This window comes from Marmota marmota, unplaced genomic scaffold, assembly GCF_001458135.2.
Source record: "Marmota marmota marmota unplaced genomic scaffold, marMar, whole genome shotgun sequence".
In the NCBI taxonomy this organism is placed as follows: Eukaryota; Metazoa; Chordata; class Mammalia; order Rodentia; family Sciuridae; genus Marmota; species Marmota marmota.
The window spans coordinates 56,439,638-56,457,783 of record NW_026000037.1 but is presented as its reverse complement, the minus strand read 5'-3'; the positions used below and the strand labels follow the sequence as shown (position 1 = coordinate 56,457,783).

Genomic DNA, 18,146 nt, shown 5'->3' with positions numbered 1-18,146 from the left:
TTCTGTTGCATGGGTATATCCCATGTGAAGACAGCAATATTATGATTAAACATTAATACTAACTAGAACTTTATCCTAAACCTAGAAACTATCATTGCTAGCTAAATTCTTAAAGATTAGTACTATTAAATCTCACTTAAGTTTTCTTAAAGTATATTTTAGTTGATTTTCATTATTTAATTTTTTATAAAGGTTAATTACTAACACAATAACAAAAAAATCAACAACAAACTGTTTATTACAGTATAGTTTATTTAATACAATGTTTAACTATATAAAAGTTAATACAGTTTTGAAGTTTAAATTTTGTAAAATGCAATTTGCAGAAAACAGTCCAACAGTTACTAGACTAATAATGATAAGAGAAGCAGCATTTTGAAACTAATTTTACAATTGAGAAGACAACAGTTGTATTTCTGAATTTCATTAAAAAAATATACATCACAGTGACTTCTGAGCTAGGAAAAGAAGTGCATTAACTTCATTGTTTTCCCTTCCACAAAGAGCAGCCACAACTTTGAACATCCTCACATAGAAATAGCCAATTCATTTATTAATCTTTCAAAATACTATAAACACACACAAAAAGGGAAGAAAATATACAGCATGTGCTTTTGGTAACATGGAATTTTTTCTGAAAAGTGGCAGAGGCAAGGGACACAAATCAACCCCATCCTACCCTCCCCCACTGGAAAAACTAAAAACAAAACCAAAAAACCCTCAACAACTCCCTTCTCCAACCTTGTTCATGGATTTTTTTTTTAAAGTGTTGTTTTTCTTTTCCTTTAATATTTACCTCTTTGTTACACAACAGGCCAGAGAGTTTGTATCACTTAAGAGGCAGCCAGGAAGCCTACTATGGGCAGGTGTGCTAATCTATGCTGCACTTCATGGGGCTGTTATAAGTATTTGGAACAAAACACATTTTTCACAATAAAAATGTATCAACCTACAAACTGTGGAGAAGTTACTTATAACTGTAAATGTATGATGAATTCTAAATGGAATAATTACAGTGAAAATAACCAAAAAAAAAAAAAAAAAAGACTTAAAAAAAAAAAATACCCATTTTGTTTCTTTATACCAGTCAGTTATACAGTATATATTTAAAGTACCTTCTGGTGAAGGCAAACCCAACAAACTTATAGAAATTTACTATAAAAAGTTCAGTATGATGAAAACTATTACCACCTGGAGCAAAGTACAACCTACTAAAAAATCTACTAACTTGCTCCAAATACTAACTAGAAAATAAATTAGAATTGTCAGTTAATACCATTATGCAAAATAACAGAAGCCCAATGTGTGCCTGTCTATAACATAACATTAAAAAAAAAAAAAAACAAACAAAAAACAACAACAACTTTTAGTTTCACACATTCCACTGGGTACAAGAATCAAAGGCCATTCAAGCAAAGTCAACATGCATCAGTATCACACTTATACAAAGAGATTTATCAGATAAATTCTTTGCAGTGTCCAAAAGCTTCAATTTAGTAACTATATAGCTCTATGAACTCAAAAACTATACAGTAATTTAAATCAACCCAATGGCTCCTCAATTGTTAATTTCATTAACATTAATCTCTTTGTAGTCTCAATTTCTGTGGCAGATAGCTTACCCAGAGAAAGAATTCACACAATGATTGTGAAAATTCTACATACAGGAAATTTTTTCTCAGCTATCACCAATCAAGCAATAAAAACAAATGAAAATGTCTTTAAAAGGTATATTAAGTCAAAGGTAGTTGGAAATGGATTGTAAACTGATAATTAAAATAAATTTGATGGAAAAAATAAAATAGTTGAATTTTTGGAAAACAGACAATGCCCAAAGTAAAAACTACAAATGCAACTACTAAAATGTAACAAAAGGACAGGACCACTTGAGCCTGTGCTATTCAAATGCAAGTATGGGTCTTGGGTTCAACTGATACTCCTATTCATTTTCTAACTGTTCTTTATATTCTGAAAATAAAATCTAGTTGATTGTCCTTTCTAAATCTCAACTCCTTCACATCTTTCTGTAAAAACAGCTTTTTAAAAAGGTCCATAAATAATGCTTACCATGGAACTGTTCTTTTGATAATCTAAACATACTGCTCACAGAAATGACAAATTTTCCCCATATGGCTACTTTTTGAAACTCAAAGATTTGGAAAGTTCTTGTCTATAATTCTTACTAGATAAAGCTCTAGAATCAGGTAATAGAAGTATTTTTACTTAGATGGACTTTAAAAATATATATATAACTTATTAGAAATCCTTTCTTAAATAGTATCTTTCTTGAAGCTCAAATAGTTCATGACAGATTTTAAAATGCAATTTATTGAATTTAAGACAAAACAACAATTTGTTTAAAATATATAGTAGATTATACAGCTTGGGCACTCAGACTCAATTATATTTAATGAGGGTTTGTGGTCAGTCTCTAAGGAATCATCCTGGATTATAATAAATCCTACTTTTACCGTCACAGAAAAAAAGTAGAAAGAATGCATTATGGATATTTGTTCCAAAATATTCCAAACAATCTTATAATCATTATACTATTCAGTCTGCAACAGCTATAATGCCAAATGTATCATTACTGTATTAATCAATTATGGGAAATATCATATTAAGCATTGCCTTATTTAGTACAAATAACATTGGATTTACCAAGAAGCTACCTTGATAAGAGTTGACACTATATTGACAAATATTAAAGTACAAAACTCTCTAGAGGCTACTATTAATTGGAATTTTGAAATTTCTTTTCAAATGAGGCAGGTTTTGTGTTTGCTGGATGTTCAATGTTTTATTAATAAGAGATATTACAGAATAAAAGGCCACACATCACAAAAATAGCAAAATACAACACACAAAACTGAATGGACTTTGGACCTGTTTAGTGTTTAATTCTGTAAGCTATCAAATTTTGCAACTTTCTGTTCTACACTACATGGCAATGTTATACATGCCAAGTTAAAATAATTTTAACGGTAATAGTATAAAGCCACCCAAATAGAAAGAAACCAGAGTCATAAACATGCCACAGCCTATCATGGTACATATATAGAAAAAATGCATTTTCTTGCCATTTGAAACTCAGCTATAAGAGTTAGAGAAGTTAGTTAAGTTTATAAAAACAAAAGTCATGCAGAGTTAACACTCAAAGCTATGTAGGTTGGTTGCCAAAAAGAGAAATCTTAGAAGTTAATGTATCAATACTAACAATTTTTAGAATCTTTATAGCTTAAGGACCTGCATGTTTTAGTGATAATTTTAGAAAGAGGCAATAATAAAAATAAAATAATGTTCTCAAAAAGCAACAGTTTCAACTCTTCAGACCAAAAAACACAACATAGGGAATTACAGTCTCATCTTCCAAGATATCATTCCTATCAATTGCTGTATAACAGCAACTCAAGTTCAATCGGGACATCAAAAAAAACAAAACAAACAACACTCATGATTTTTATAGACAGTTAAGTAGAACAAAACTAGACAAGAAAAGTGTTAATAAGAAACAAGTTATGGCTAGAACTATAAAGAATAGTGTATGAAGTACAAGATAAATAACTATAAATATTTGTTTTAAAGCACAAAGTTATGATTTCAAATCTCAAATTACTAGGATCCCACTTCTGTGTAATTAAGAGAAATTGCTGCAAGTCTTTATTATAAATGCAATCAGAAAATCTATACAAAATTTCTTCTAGTGGCTTTTAAAGTTACTTTGATCATGAGAAATGCAAGCTTTTGGAACAATGTATTACAACCATCAGTTAAATACTTGTTTCCAAAGGGCTGATTAAACAAATTGTCACTGGCTGACTGCTAAAACAAAAATGCATACATAAAACAGTTTAACATAGCACACAGTATTACACCAAAGTGTTTTTCTCATTTCAAGTTTATTAAAACTTTAGCAGTACAAATTATCCAGGTTGCAGATTATCAAAAGATCAACTCAATGAAGTCCACATTAAAAAAAAAAAAAGGGTGGGGGGCAAACATAAAACAACTCAAAAATAATGAAAACAACATAAAAGAGATTCATCAGCAAGTCTCTAAAACTTAAATTTTGAGACAGAAAGGAAATAATGTTTACACAACTCACTCATCCACTTTTGTCTTCATCTGTTCCAGGACTTGATTCATGATCAAATTTTTTATTTTTGTCATGTACATGGTCATTTTCTTGACCCTTTGATTTTTGGTTTTCTTTTTCCACTGAGGACCTGGTCTTCTCATCCTCCTTATTTTTCAATGTGGAGGACTTTAATTCACTGTCCTGACTGCTTTGTTTTATTTTTGAGAATGGACTTTGATCTCTATCAGACTTTTTTTCCCTGCTATTATTTGAGCTATTATGATCACGATTTTTAGAGTACATTCTTTTCTCACCCTCAGAATTTTCTTTTCTGTGTGAACTCTTACTTTCTTGGTTTCTGTATTTGTCTTTGTTTCTGTTTTGGCTTTCTTCTCTCTCTGAGCTCCGTGAATCCCTTCTCCTCCTCCTCCTATCTTTACTTCTGGATCTTCCTGGTGTTGCTCTTCTCTCTCGGCTTCGTGACCTTCCTCTTCTCCGATACTCTTGCTCTCTGTATCTATGGTACTCTTTGCTTCTGCTTCGATCTCTGTCATGGCTTCGAGATCGCACTCTTCTGCTCCTGTCCCTACTTCTGCTTCGTTCCCTTGTTCTACTATTGTAACTGTGTTTAGCTTTAGTTATATCACGTTCTCTGCTCCTGGACTGGGCACGTCTATCCTTTTCTTTACTTTTACTATGATCATGCTCATTACTTTTTGATTCTAACTGTTTAGACTTTTCTTTGCTCCTACTCCTTTCCTGATCTTTTCCTTTAGAATCAGACTGTTTTTCTTTTTCTTTAACATTTTCATGATCCCTTTCTTTACTCCTTGACCTCATCCTCTTTTCTTCATGTCTGTTATGTTTTGGATCTCTTTCCTTACTTTTAGATTTCTCTTTGCTCTTACTCCTACTTTTAGAGTTGCCCCTTTTCTTCACTTTGTTTTTATTATATTTATCATCTTTTTCTGAATTTCTTCTGATGTCTCTCTCTTTGCTGTTAGATTTATGGTCTTTAATTTTCTTTTCCTTTTCATTTTTTCTGTTTGGACTCTCAGACACATGCCTGTGATCAGTTATTTTTCTCTCTTTTACTCTAACAGGACTCCTTTGGTTTTCTTTTACTTCATTTAACTCACTCCTAAAAAGGGGAAAAAAGACTTTTGACAATATTGTTAGGAAAAGAACAGAATAGCTATAGCTAAAAGATAATGTGTTTTCCTTAAAACATGCAGAAATCTTTGAAATAGCTATTAATAATTTGATGTACAATAGTAAAAACAAAAACAAAAACCTAGAAATAAAAGGTAAATCTTACTTATCCCCTTTGATCCATCTTTCACCACTTGATACCCTCATTCTTTGAGCTCTTTGCATCTCTTGCCTCCAATGTGGAGGAGTCTCACTACGTCTGAACCGATCCCTTGATCTGGATCTGGAAGGAGTTCGGTAACGCTTAGGAAAATAAAAAAGGGGAAAAAAATCAACACCAGAACAACAAAATGCTGTAAAAGCAAAGTAAGAATAGCTAAAGCATTTCTAGATTCAAGTAAATGTCTGATACTTCTCTGTTCTCTAAAATTACTTAATTTTAGTGAAATGGGGGTGAAGTTCAGTGGTAGAGAGTATTGTGCTTCACATGCATAAGGCTCTGGGTTCAATTCCCAGCATCCATTAAATTACTAAAATTCCCCAATTTTCAGGTATGAAATCAAGAAGGCCGAGAAACTTTAAGTAGTCACATTATACATTCTAAATAATAAACTTTAACTACAGAAACTCTAGCCAAACATATTTTCCCATGGAAGAGTCTGTCCAAGTGGTGTTAGAGCATACTAGGAAATATTAACTCTTACAAGATGCTAAGATTCAATGTGAATGTTGTATATACAAAGATGTTCATTTATTCAGCCAATATTTACTCAGCCTTAGAATGGCTAACTACTCTATCTTGCACTGAGAAAACAGTGAGTCAACACATATCTGATTTTGCTCTCCTGAAACTTATTCTACAGGGGCGAGGAAAACACATGGACAGATACATAGTCAGAATATCAAACATATGCAACTAGACCAGATTGAGTGTAAAAGGAGAAAAGGTGCTCAAAGAATAAGTAACAAAGAGATCTGACCTAAAAAGAGATTTGATCAGTTAAAATAATAAAAGGTGAAAAACCAAACAAGGTTCATGATGTGTTACATAGGGAAGGGTGAGGAAAAGAAAGCAAAGAGAAGGTTTGGGGATACTGTTCAGTTGGTAGAGTGCTCACCTCGCATGCACAAGGCCCTCGGTTCGATCCCCAGCACCACAAAATAAATTAATAAAATTAAAAAGAAAAGAAAGCAAAGGATAGATGAGGAAAAACAAGTAAGGCGTAAGAAATACAAGCTGAGGGCTGGGGATGTATAGCTGAGTGGTAGAGCACTTATCTGGCACCCATAAAGCCCTGGGTTTTACTTCTAGCAAGGAAAAAAAAAGGAGGAAGGAAGCGAAAAATACTATGCTGAAGGTTCTGAGACACAAAGAAACAGCATGTTTCAGAAATGACGAGAAGACAGGTCAGATATACTAAAGCCAAAAATTGCAAGAGAAAGTAGGACTAGATGATACTGGGTCTTATCAACCACAATAATAATTTTGGATTTATCCTAAGATCAATGGTAGATGTAATGTGATCAGATTTTCTTTCTTTTAAAATTGACTATTCTGGCTATTAACAAAAAGAATTAGATCAGTGATCCTCAAGGTATGATCTAGGAATTGAAAGATACAAGGTATCTATTTAATCAAAACTATTTTTAGAATAATATTCTATTTGTCTTTCTAATTTCTGTCCTTTCATTATCTTACAGGGAGTTATTCAGATACTACATGCCATGTTGTCACTGCTTCATAGCAATTGTAATTTGTGCTTAAATATGCTTGTGATTGAAATTATTTTTCAGTTTTAACTTTCAAAAGAATAAATACAGATAGATATAACTCACACCAACAAAAACTATTTGGGTCCTCAAAATTTTTAACAGTGTGAAGCAGTATCCAAACAAACAAACAAAAAAACTTGAGAAGTACCAAAATACCTGTTGCGAAGCCATTTATAATTCAGACAATGATAAACTGAATTAACATGGTGAAAGTGAAGCTTGAGAGCAGCAGGTGGATTTCAGAGTATCAAGCAGGCAAAACTAATAGGATTTTGGGATGGATAAGATATATAAAATATGAATAAAAGGGTAGATTAAAATAACACTTGGGCTACAGGGTTAGAAAAGGGTCAGGTCTGAAGAAAAAGTGCTTATGCTCAACCTTCTATATGCTAGGTTTGAGCTGTTCATTAATTGAGTTTTCAGCCATGGGAATAATGAGACTGCCCAAGGAACATGTATAGTATGAAATGAGCTAGAACTTCGAGGAGTGTGAACTATACTGGAAAAAATCCCCTGGATTTTGTGACTTGGAACCGAAATATAGCAAGTACTATTTTCAGGAGAATGGTAGTAGTAACAGAAAAACTGAAATGCTTGAAGCACCCTAGTAAATGAAATACAAAGTATAGCTATATTTCTAAAAAGTTTTGAAAGCATAGAAGGTATTTAAATTCTGAAAGGGAACACCTAGTAAAGACAAAGAGGTATAACAAGAGTAGAGATATGGTAGGCAAGAAGTAGTAAGGGTCACAAGACCTTGAAAACATTATATAACATGTAAATATATAAATCAATTATTGTAGATTTTCAGGTTAGAAGTACCAACACATAAAAGTTATTATAAAAAGGAGATATATTATTCAATATCTGCATCTGCCCTAAATTTTTGTAATTTGTATAAGTAAAATAATTTAAATAATTTTAAAAAACACTCTAAAAAATTTTTTTTTCAGTGTTGGGAATTACATCTAGAGCCTTGCACATGCTAGGCAAGTGCTCTATCGCTGAGCTTTGTCCTAACCTTCTACAATTCTTTCAAGGAGATAAATGCAATACTATTACAATTTCTGGGTGAAAAATCACCTACCCTTGGTCCTCTTCCTTTAATTTTCCTGCCAGACCTAGTAACTAAGAGACGTCTCTGGTATGAAGCAGGCTGGGAGTTAGGTAGATTACTAGAAGGAAGCAAAGGGAAAATTAAAACACATTATCTTTATAAAAATTAATCTGGAGAATGTTGATTTACTGATCTAAATTAATGCATTTAATTTAATTCTACATGAAATCAGTGTTTCTTAACCTAAAATGTTATCAGGTCTTAATAAAAATCTGAAAAAGTATGACAACGTTTTTTCAAATGTTAATGACTAGAGAGAGCCACAGGTCATTAGGACCCAAGAGTCAGAAATTCTAAGCTTGTAATGTGAAGATGAAAGATTCACCTACCCCAAATGCCAATCAAACCCTGGGAAGAAACATTGTTCATTACAAAGATGAAGCTGATTTGATAGTACTAAGGAAAATCAACAAGAAAGAGCTCAGAAGTTCTGATGGAGAAAAAATTTAAAACTATCTTATACCAAAGTACCTTATTATCACATAAAAGAAGCTGTTCATTGGTAATAGAAGTATAAACAAATGTAAATGTAAGTAATGTGAATTAAGCAGAGGCAAGCTGATCAACATGAGGCAAATGTTCATATCATGGTTTATAAAGAAAGTGAATTCAAATAAATTACATGCATTTAATTACCTCGTGAATATCCACATAAATGATATTTGAAAAGTTCACTAAAGTAAACTTTGGTAGTTCACATAGTTTCTCTTTAATCTTTACTTCCTAAGAAATATCCCTTTCAATAGTAGCCGAAAAATTAACTCAGTCCAATCCAACAAAATTATTCCTAATTTCAAATAATTCTTGCCTTTATACATTTGCTGTATTATGAAAGAATAGGGTCTCTCAGAATTTTATTAGAAATATTCATAAGATATGAATATTTATGATCAGAAATATTCAAGATTTCTGATCATAACCAAGAAAAATTTTAAATTTTGCACAAAATTATTAAAATGACTCATCCATTATACAAATTTACAAATCAAGGTGGTTCTTTTCTTACTCACTTAAAAGCTCAATATATACAAATAACAAAGTAAATTACAAAGGTTTAACACTATCTTGTTATTAATTTGGAATGGCACTAATCTATCTTCCATTTATAGAACTTAAAGAGGAATTTTGCTAATACTCCTATATTTATAAAAAAGAATTTCTATCTTGGGACAAAGTCACCAATTAAATCTTGACTCAAGTATTTTGAAAAATAGAAAACTCTCTATGATAAGATATATAAGATATTCTACAAAATACATTTACATACCACTCTCTCTCTCTTTCTCTCTCTCTGTTTTTCCTTTCTTTGTCATCAGCTTTAGGAGGACTTTTTCTCATTAGGAATCTATTTTCTGGTATAGGAGGGATCTCTTCTGGACGGACAGTAGACTGGGGTTGTGCATCAAGATTTTCTGCTTCACTTTCACTAGATGGGCTTAATAGAAATACACAAAATAAATTTCATTTAGTTATTATGTACATACCCAAAATTCCCAATTGTTTTTATTTCTCTCATTTATGTCACAACATATATACTATCTTGTCCCCCCGCCCCTGCAAAGGGGAAAATCTTCTTCCATTCCTTTTACAAACCAAATAACCAATCAAAAACCAAAATAAAATATCTGTAGCAAGGCCTGGTGGTGCACACTTGTATTCCCAGGAGCTCGGAGGCTGAAGTAGGAGGACTGCAAGTTCAAAGTCTACCTCAACAAAAGGCTGTAAATAACTCAGACCCTGTCTCAAAAGTGGGGGCAGGGGGAGGGGTAGGCCTGGAATATGGTTCAGTGGTTAAGCACCCCTGGATTCAATCTCTGGTATCCTACACCTCCCAAAACTGTTACCACACTCAAAAACATTTTTCTAAAATCTATGGGTAAAGATATTAGATTTTTAAAGTCTATAGTACACAGATTATTGCAAACAAAACTGAAAAGAAAGCAAATATGTAGTTAATATCTGCTTTTAATCCACATGCTATCATAAGAACCAAGAAGATAAAGAACATAAAACCCAGGAGAGAATACTATAGAAAATAAGGAACACATTATTTTTTGTAATCCTCATTATCCCAACAATCTCACAGAAAATATATAAACCTAAATCTGGACTGGTGGCATGTGCTTGTAATCCTAGCTACTTAGCAAGGTTAAGGCAGGAGACTGAGAGGTGGGGGACAGCCTGGGCAACTGAGTGAGATCTCTTGGAAAAAAAAAAAAAAAAGCAAAAATAAGACTGGTGCGGTGTCATGTACCTATAATCCCACCTACTCAGGAAGCTGAGGCAAGAAAATTGCAAATCTGAAGCCAGTCTGGGCAAGTTAATGATACTCTGTATCAAAATAAAATAAAAAGGGTTGGGGATGTAGTTCACTGGTAGACTGTTTACCTAGCATGCTTGAGACCCTGGGTTCAATCTCCAAAACAAAACAAACCAAAACCAAAACCCTATACTATAAACTAGTGCATCATTTCTTAGAGAAAACACAAAATGAACTAAGAGGGAATGAATGTACTGTTTTAATTTAGTGACTGTAGCATATAAGATTGGTCTTATGATACTCTAGGCAATAAAAATTTCTATTATAATGCTCATGTGTAATTGATTCAGAATCTTAACAGATTTATTTATAAAATAGAAGGGAATCAGAATATAAAGCTATTATTATAAAAGTAAGACCTTTTTTTGCTTTTCTTTCGCTTCTTCTTTTCTTTCTTGTGTTTTCGGGAATTTTTCCTATGCTTCTTTTTTCTTTTTTTTGACTTCTCTTCAGAAGCACTTTCAGAGTCAGAAGAATCAGAAGAGGACTGAGAATCACTTGAGCTATCTGAATCACTGGATGACGATGAGGAAGAAGACGATGACTTATGCCTTTTCTTTTCTTCTTTCTTAACTTTAATAAAAACAAAAGGGTTTGGTTCAATTAATTTTTATATAAACTTTATAAGCATAAATTTAAAAATTTCTGTAGATTCACACAACTCTATTATTTAACTGAGCTCATCTAGTTATATGAATTGAGGGGTAATGAGGTACAAGAAAGGAATCAAGACTCAGCATTAGAATTCAGATCTCCAGAACGATGGGTCAAAATCATACCTATTAGGCTAAAGAATTTTTGAAAAGAAATGTTAGTATAAAATGCCAAACTGAGGGCTGGGGTTGTGGCTCAGTGGTAGAGCACTTGCCTAGCATGTGTGAGGCACTGAGTTTTATTCTTAGCACCTCATATAAATAAAAAAAATCCACTGACGACTAAAAAAAATGCCAAACTGAGTTATATTTAAGAAACATTTGAATAACAAACTTTTTTGGGTTTTTTGTTGTGGTGCTGAGGATTGAACCCAGGGCCTTGTGCACACAAAGGCAAGCATTCTACCAACTGAGCTATATCCTCAACCCTTGAATAACAAACTTTTAAAGAGGAAAGAATTAAACATTTAAGATCCCCTAGATTCTAATCATCTTATGTAGGCTTCTATGTTTTCTCTTATCATCAGGCTGGAGGTAGAACTCAGAAAGGAAATCGGGGGAAAAAAAACTTTGTAGGAACAAAGATAGGAAACATCATTTTGTTGGCATGGACTTATGCTTCAATGTCTGAATACTCCTATAATGATTAAGAAATATAGCTTTAGTTGAAGTACAGATTCATAACAGAAGTCACTTGCCTAAGAACTGGATTGGGGTCTCTACTAAAAGTCATTTCAAATTCAAATTTTATTTTGGTGCAATAATTATTTTTAAAAGAGTCCAAAAAATTTTAAACAAAGGCTCACTTAATAAAATCCAGGGGGTACAATTGTGGGAAATGCTACATGACAAATGACAGCTTCGTCAAAGAATACATTTCAAAGAAACATAAAAAGAAATGATAAGGGAATCTATTAAACAAATGCAGGCCCCCCCCCCCTCTCTCGACAGACTCTTATTATATTTTGCCCAGGCTGCCTGGGTGCAAATCATTCTTCTTCCTCAGCCTCTCAAGTAGGTGGGATCATACACAGACATGTGCCACCAAGCCTGGCTCAAATGATAAACAAAAAATACTGTACAAGCTGGACTCAGTGGGACACACTGGGTAATTCCAGCTACTTGGGAGGCTGAGGCAGAAGGCTCTCAAGTTCAAGGTCAGTCTTAGCAACTTATCGAGATCCTATATCAACACAAAAGATACAAAGAGCTAGAGATATAGTTCAGTGGTTGAACCCCTGGGGTTCAATTCTCAGTATCAACTCACAAGACTGATCTCAATGTTTAAATTTCATTTGGATCCAGATTCGAACAACAAAACAATTAATAAAACAATTATAGAGGGGTTGGGGTTGTGGTTCAGTGGTAGAGCATTTGCCTCACACATGTGGGACACTGGGTTTGATCCTCAGCACCACATAAAAATAAATAAAGATTATGTCGATCTATAGCTGAAAAAATATTTAAGAAATAATTATAGAACACTATCAGGATTATGTGTATTATGTGTATATTATTATGATATTTTTAGAGTTCTCTATTGAAAATAATGCAATATTTATTGGTATTTATTAAATTGTCATACTTAGAATTTGCTCTAAAATGTATTAACAAGACCAGGTATAGTGGCACATGCCTCAAGTAGTCCTAGCTACTCCAGGAAGCATGCAAGGCAGGATCATTTGAACCCAGGGTTTGAGACTAACCTGGGCAAAACAGTGAGATCCCACATTCAAAAAAGAGGGAGTGATTCTGAGGAAGAAGTAGCTGGACATGATAAAACAAGATCAGTCATAAATAAATTGAAGGTAGATAATAAAAATTATGTTATCCATTTTATTTACTTGCACATGTCAATATTTCCTATACAATAATCACAAAGGAAATACATCTTTGAACTGTCTGTTGGCTCCCTGATTAAAGGACCTTAGTCAAGGAGTTAAGAGCTGGTTTGTGTTAGTTTTAGAAACACTGAGGATTTGTTTTGTCTGCTTTTAGTTTTTTATTTAGTATTAGGAATTGAACCTAGGGGCACTTTACCACTAAACTACATCCCCAACCCTTTTTGTTTTATTTTTGAGAAAGGGTCTCACTAAGTTGCTTAGAGTCTTGCTAAGTTGCTGAGGCTGGGCTCAAACTTGTGATCCTCCTGCCTTAGTCTCCCAAGTGGCTGGGATTACAGGCGTGCACCATCATGTTCAGCTTAACCTGATTTGATACGTGGGCAAATTATCTTTGCAATTCTTTTTTTTTTTTTTAAGAGAGAGAGAAAAATTTTTTAATATTTATTTTTTAGTTTTCGGTGGACACAACATCTTTATTTTTTTATTTTTATGTGGTGGTGAGGATTGAACCCAGCGCCCCACGCATGCCAGGCGAGCGCACTACCTCTTGAGCCACATCCCCAGCCCCTGCAATTCTTAACTCAGAATTTACAGGAACATAATAAATCCAAGATAAATGAGAATCTGGCTGAAGTTACTATGTGCGTGCCCCAAGGGCTTATGCTTCACTGTCAAGAATGGTAATTTAGTACATGCTGCTGCACTAGAGAATGAGAACAAGGTATAAAAGCTGCAGAGACCCAAATGCAATGATTTAACTGAACATTCAGTTATGTTTCTTGGGAGAAACATGAACACATCAAATATAAGATGCCTGGAAATCATGAGATCTCCAATACGCTGTTGTCCTAGCTGTGTTACTTCCTATCCTGTCTCTTTTCTTAAAAGAAACTTAGTGCTGATGAAGTCTATTTTGTTGTATGAGTCCAACTGTTAATCTGAACCACTGCTGCTGGCAAGGCAGAGTGGGTATTCAAACATGTAAAAACTAAAAAATCTACTAAGGTATAATGTACAAAACTAAAAAACTGAGAAGTATGCAGGGGTGGGAAGTGGGGTGGGGAATGAAACTTTTAAAGATACCTAAGGAAGAAAATAAATTCATAATGAGTAAGTCTAAATGAAACCACATAATATGTAAGCAAAATGAAAATATTTCACATAAACACCAAGTATACCTATTAAAATTACTTAATAAAGCATAGCAACATTCAACCTCATGATTAACAAATCTTTATTCACCAGGTTCAACTTATATTTACTTTGCATTACAATTCTTTCCTATGACAAATGTATCACAAACGATTTATTATAAAAGCAAGCCCACCTTCTCCATCAAGTGTATTAAGTGTATTTTATTTATTTATTTTTCTTTTTTTTTTAATTTTTATTGTTGGTTGTTCAAAACATTACATAGTTCTTGATATATCATATTTCACACTTTGATTCAAGTGGGTTATGAACTCCCATTTTTACCCCATATACAGATTGCAGAATCACATCAGTTACACATCCATTGATTTACATATTGCCATACTAGTGTCTGTTGTGTTCTGCTGCCTTTCCTATCCTCTACTATCCCCCCTCCCCTCCCCTCTTCTCTCTCTACCCCCTCTACTGTCATTCATTTCTCCCCCTTGTATTATTTTTCCCTTTCCCCTCACTTCCTCTTGTATGTAATTTTGTATAACCATGAGGGTCTCCTTCCATTTCCATGCAATTTCCCTTCTCTCTCCCTTTCCCTCCCATCTCTCATCCCTGTTTAATGTTAATCTTCTTCTCATGCTCTTCGTCCCTACTCTGTTCTTAGTTACTGTCCTTATATCAAAGAAGACATTTGGCATTTGTTTTTTAGGGATTGGCTAGCTTCACTTAGCATAATCTGCTCTAATGCCATCCATTTCCCTGTAAATTCTATGATTTTGTCATTTTTTAATGCAGAGTAATACTCCATTGTGTATAAATGCCACATTTTTTTTATCCATTCGTCTATTGAAGGGCATCTAGGTTGGTTCCACAGTCTTGCTATTGTGAATTGTGCTGCTATGAACATCGATGTAGCAGTGTCCCTGTAGCATGCTCTTTTTAGGTCTTTAGGGAATAGACCAAGAAGGGGAATAGCTGGGTCAAGTGGTGGTTCCATTCCCAGCTTTCCAAGAAATCTCCATACTGCTTTCCAAATTGGCTGCTATTAAGTGTATTTTAAATGACCGTTATTATATATTACCTTTGTTTGTTTTGTTCTGTTTTTGTGGTACTAGGGATTGAACTCAGGACTTAGAAATGCTAGGTAATGCTCTACTACTGATCCCCAGCTCTATACATTACTTTTGGGGAAAAGATTTTTTTTCTTTTTTTGGTACTGGAGATTGAACACAAGGCTGCTTTACCACTGGCTATCTCCCTGACCCTCTTTATTTTTTATTTTGAGACAGGTCTTCCTAAGTTGCCCAGGATGGCCTCAAGTCTCCAATTCTCCTGCCTCAGGTTGCTGGGATGATAGGTATGCTCCAACCACACTCAATAAAAAAAAAGATTTCAGTGAAGCACGTTTTTAAATAATATGGAAAGTCAAAAAGAGACTCAGAACTATTTTTATATTAATGTAAACTTACTGAGCATCAGATATTTTTGTTTGTTTGGTACAGGGATTGAACAGAACAGACATTAAGTATAAAAGGAAAATAAACTGTATTTTCAGAAAAGCACCCTAGAATAAAGCTTACGAAGTTTGAAATTGAAAAGATCCCCTGTTCCTCTCTTTTGATGTTTGTCAATATTATTTTGAGTAAAATTTAACTGATGTGACCTTTTCCTACGAAACCTGCTCAGGAAAATAAGACCAAAAAATGTGAATTCAATGTCAAACAGCATTAGAAAATATATAGTTCGGTGATACATTTATAAAAATTCTCAACTATAATAAAACATAAAAGTTCCTATAAAGCACTGAACTATGAGAATCTACATTAAGAACAACATGGCCGATGGGGAAAACATTTAAGAGCATAACACTCACTTTTATCAATGATACATTTGAAAAAAAAAAAAAAGGAAGCCAAGTGCAATGGCACACACCTATAATCCCAGCAGCTCCAGGTTGAGGGAAGAGAACTACAAGTTCAAATCAGCCTCAGCAACTTAGCAAGACCCTGTCTCAAAAAGGCTGGGGATGTGGCTCAGTCGTTAAGAGCCCCTGGGTTCAATCCCTGGTACCAAAAATATAGAAAGCACATAAAAATGGCAGCAGTTTTACTTACATTAAGTGGTTCAGAAATCTAAAAACAACAATAAATATGACATTTTACTTTGAAAATGACCTGGGGTTCAGGGGCTGGGGATATGGCTAAAGTAGAAGCACGCTCGCCTGGCATGCGTGAGGCACTGGGTTCGATCCTCAGCACCACATAAAGATAAAATAAATGACCTGGGGTTTGCTTGAGGAGTATCAGAAGAGCTGAAGCTTGTGAATTCTTATAAAATGGTAAAAGACTGATTTGAAATCAGTTATAAGAGCAGACTGTACAGGGTATGGCTCATAGCACATGTAATGAACTGCATATGTCTGAGATGTGTGTGTCAATTTTTTGTATATTCCTATGAAGTAATTTAGCTGGGTATGGTTTTTCTGCATTCACTTAGTATTTCTTGTAAAAAACATCAGGTATAAGCAAGAAATTGTTATTATATTCAAATTATTTTCTAATATATCAATCACAATGGAACAAATGCATGTTTTCAAAATAATCAGTCTAGCATAAGTAACTTTTTAGGATTTGAAACAGGAGTAAAAATAAGTAGTGGGGAATAGTTATCCGTAATGTACTTATAAAGCAGTAATCATTATAAAGGTCTAAAGTCATTTAAGCATGAGATTTTATATTTTAAAAGGGAAGGTTTTTAGATAAGACAAAAAGCTTAGAAAAAAGGAAAAGAGAAATTACAAATAAGATGGAATACATTCATTTCTCCCTGGTTCTAGTAGACACCTTAGATGTGCAAAGAACATACATCAAGAAGACTCTGAGGGGGGCTGGGATTGTGGCTCAGCAGTAGAGCGTTTGCCTGGCACGTATGAATGCGAGGCCCTGGGTTCAATCCCCAGCACCACCACCAAAAAAAAAAAGACAAGACTCTGAAAGGTAGAAAGAAGGAAAGTGATCAAGGATCTCTGGCCTTGGGAATGACAGAAATTCTAATTTTGCCACCCATATATCTGAAACCGTATGCTGGAGAAAAGTGCATTTGCATCTCAGATATGGTAATGCGCAATTTTTTTTTAAGTCTCAAGAAAACCCTGCTCTCTCCAGACAAAGAACTGAGAAAGGGGTGGAAAAAATCTTCCCGGGCGGTACCGGACATTGGCAGCAGTTTCAAAAAATAAACTTTGTTCCTGCTTGAGTGGCTCGTGATTTTGTGCCCAGCCAGACTGCAGCAACTGGCGGCTCGCACGGGGAACGCCTGAAGCTTGGAGGTCAATGATCAGAGTATGAAATGACTTGGTAAGAAGAGGATAAGAAGCCAGCATATCTTGGGAGCTGGAAGCAGGAGGATCAGGAGTTCAAAGCCAGCCTCTGCAAAAGCGAGGTGCTGAGATTTTCCCAGAACGTGCGTGTAGAGTGCTGGTGGATTTTCCCCAGAACGTGCGTGTAGAGTGCCGGTGAGAGTTTGGGAATAAAGAATTGCTGTTTGAATCTACAAGGCTGTGAGTGGCTCGTGATTTTGTGCCCAGCCAGACTGTGGCAAGGAAGGATGAAGATCTTCCATAGACCATTATTGATGGACCAACTGAATTAGGCAATATAGCAACAAAAAATTTTCGGCGGACACAACATTCTTGATTGTATGTGGTGCTGAGGATGAAACCCGGGCCGCATGCATGCCAGGAATATCCGTGCAAGCACCGTACTCAGGGCTGAATTCTGGGTTCGAGACGGGGGAAGGAAGCGGTCCATCTCGGTTCTCCACACCGGTCAGACCACAGAGGAGGCCAGCAGCCACCATGTTGGAAAGCTGACGTCACCATCCCTGTTTTCGACTGACCGCAGCTCATTCAGCCATAGAACAGGTAATTTCAGGCTGCCATTCGCCTGCGGCTTGCAGACAGATTGCTAGGGTTCAGTGCCTGGGTGCTTCTTAGAACCTGATCTTATCGGAGCGAACACCGAGCGCGGGGCGGCCGAGTTCCGGCTCCCGGAACCGCCCT

The 18,146-nt window shown here is 34.7% G+C and overlaps 1 protein-coding gene across 6 annotated transcripts in view; it reads right to left on the bottom strand.

Moving 5' to 3' along the window:
- Nucleotides 1-232: 232 nt before the first annotated feature.
- The window catches only part of Ppig (peptidylprolyl isomerase G), a 61,374-nt gene continuing 43,460 nt past the window's right edge, over nucleotides 233-18,146 (bottom strand). For 5 of the 6 annotated variants that reach the window (XM_048812440.1, XM_015479291.2, XM_048812439.1 and 2 more), the window contains 5 exons: nucleotides 10,803-11,016; nucleotides 9,391-9,558; nucleotides 8,094-8,181; nucleotides 5,397-5,533; nucleotides 233-5,219 (listed from right to left, as the gene is read on the bottom strand). In XM_048812440.1, the coding sequence (XP_048668397.1) occupies nucleotides 4,106-5,219; nucleotides 5,397-5,533; nucleotides 8,094-8,181; nucleotides 9,391-9,558; nucleotides 10,803-11,016 (1,721 nt within the window). In that variant the 3' untranslated portion in view covers nucleotides 233-4,105. Of the gene's footprint in view, nucleotides 5,220-5,396; nucleotides 5,534-8,093; nucleotides 8,184-9,390; nucleotides 9,559-10,802; nucleotides 11,017-18,146 lie in introns of all 6 variants that reach the window. The other variant, XM_048812443.1, reaches the window with a different exon arrangement.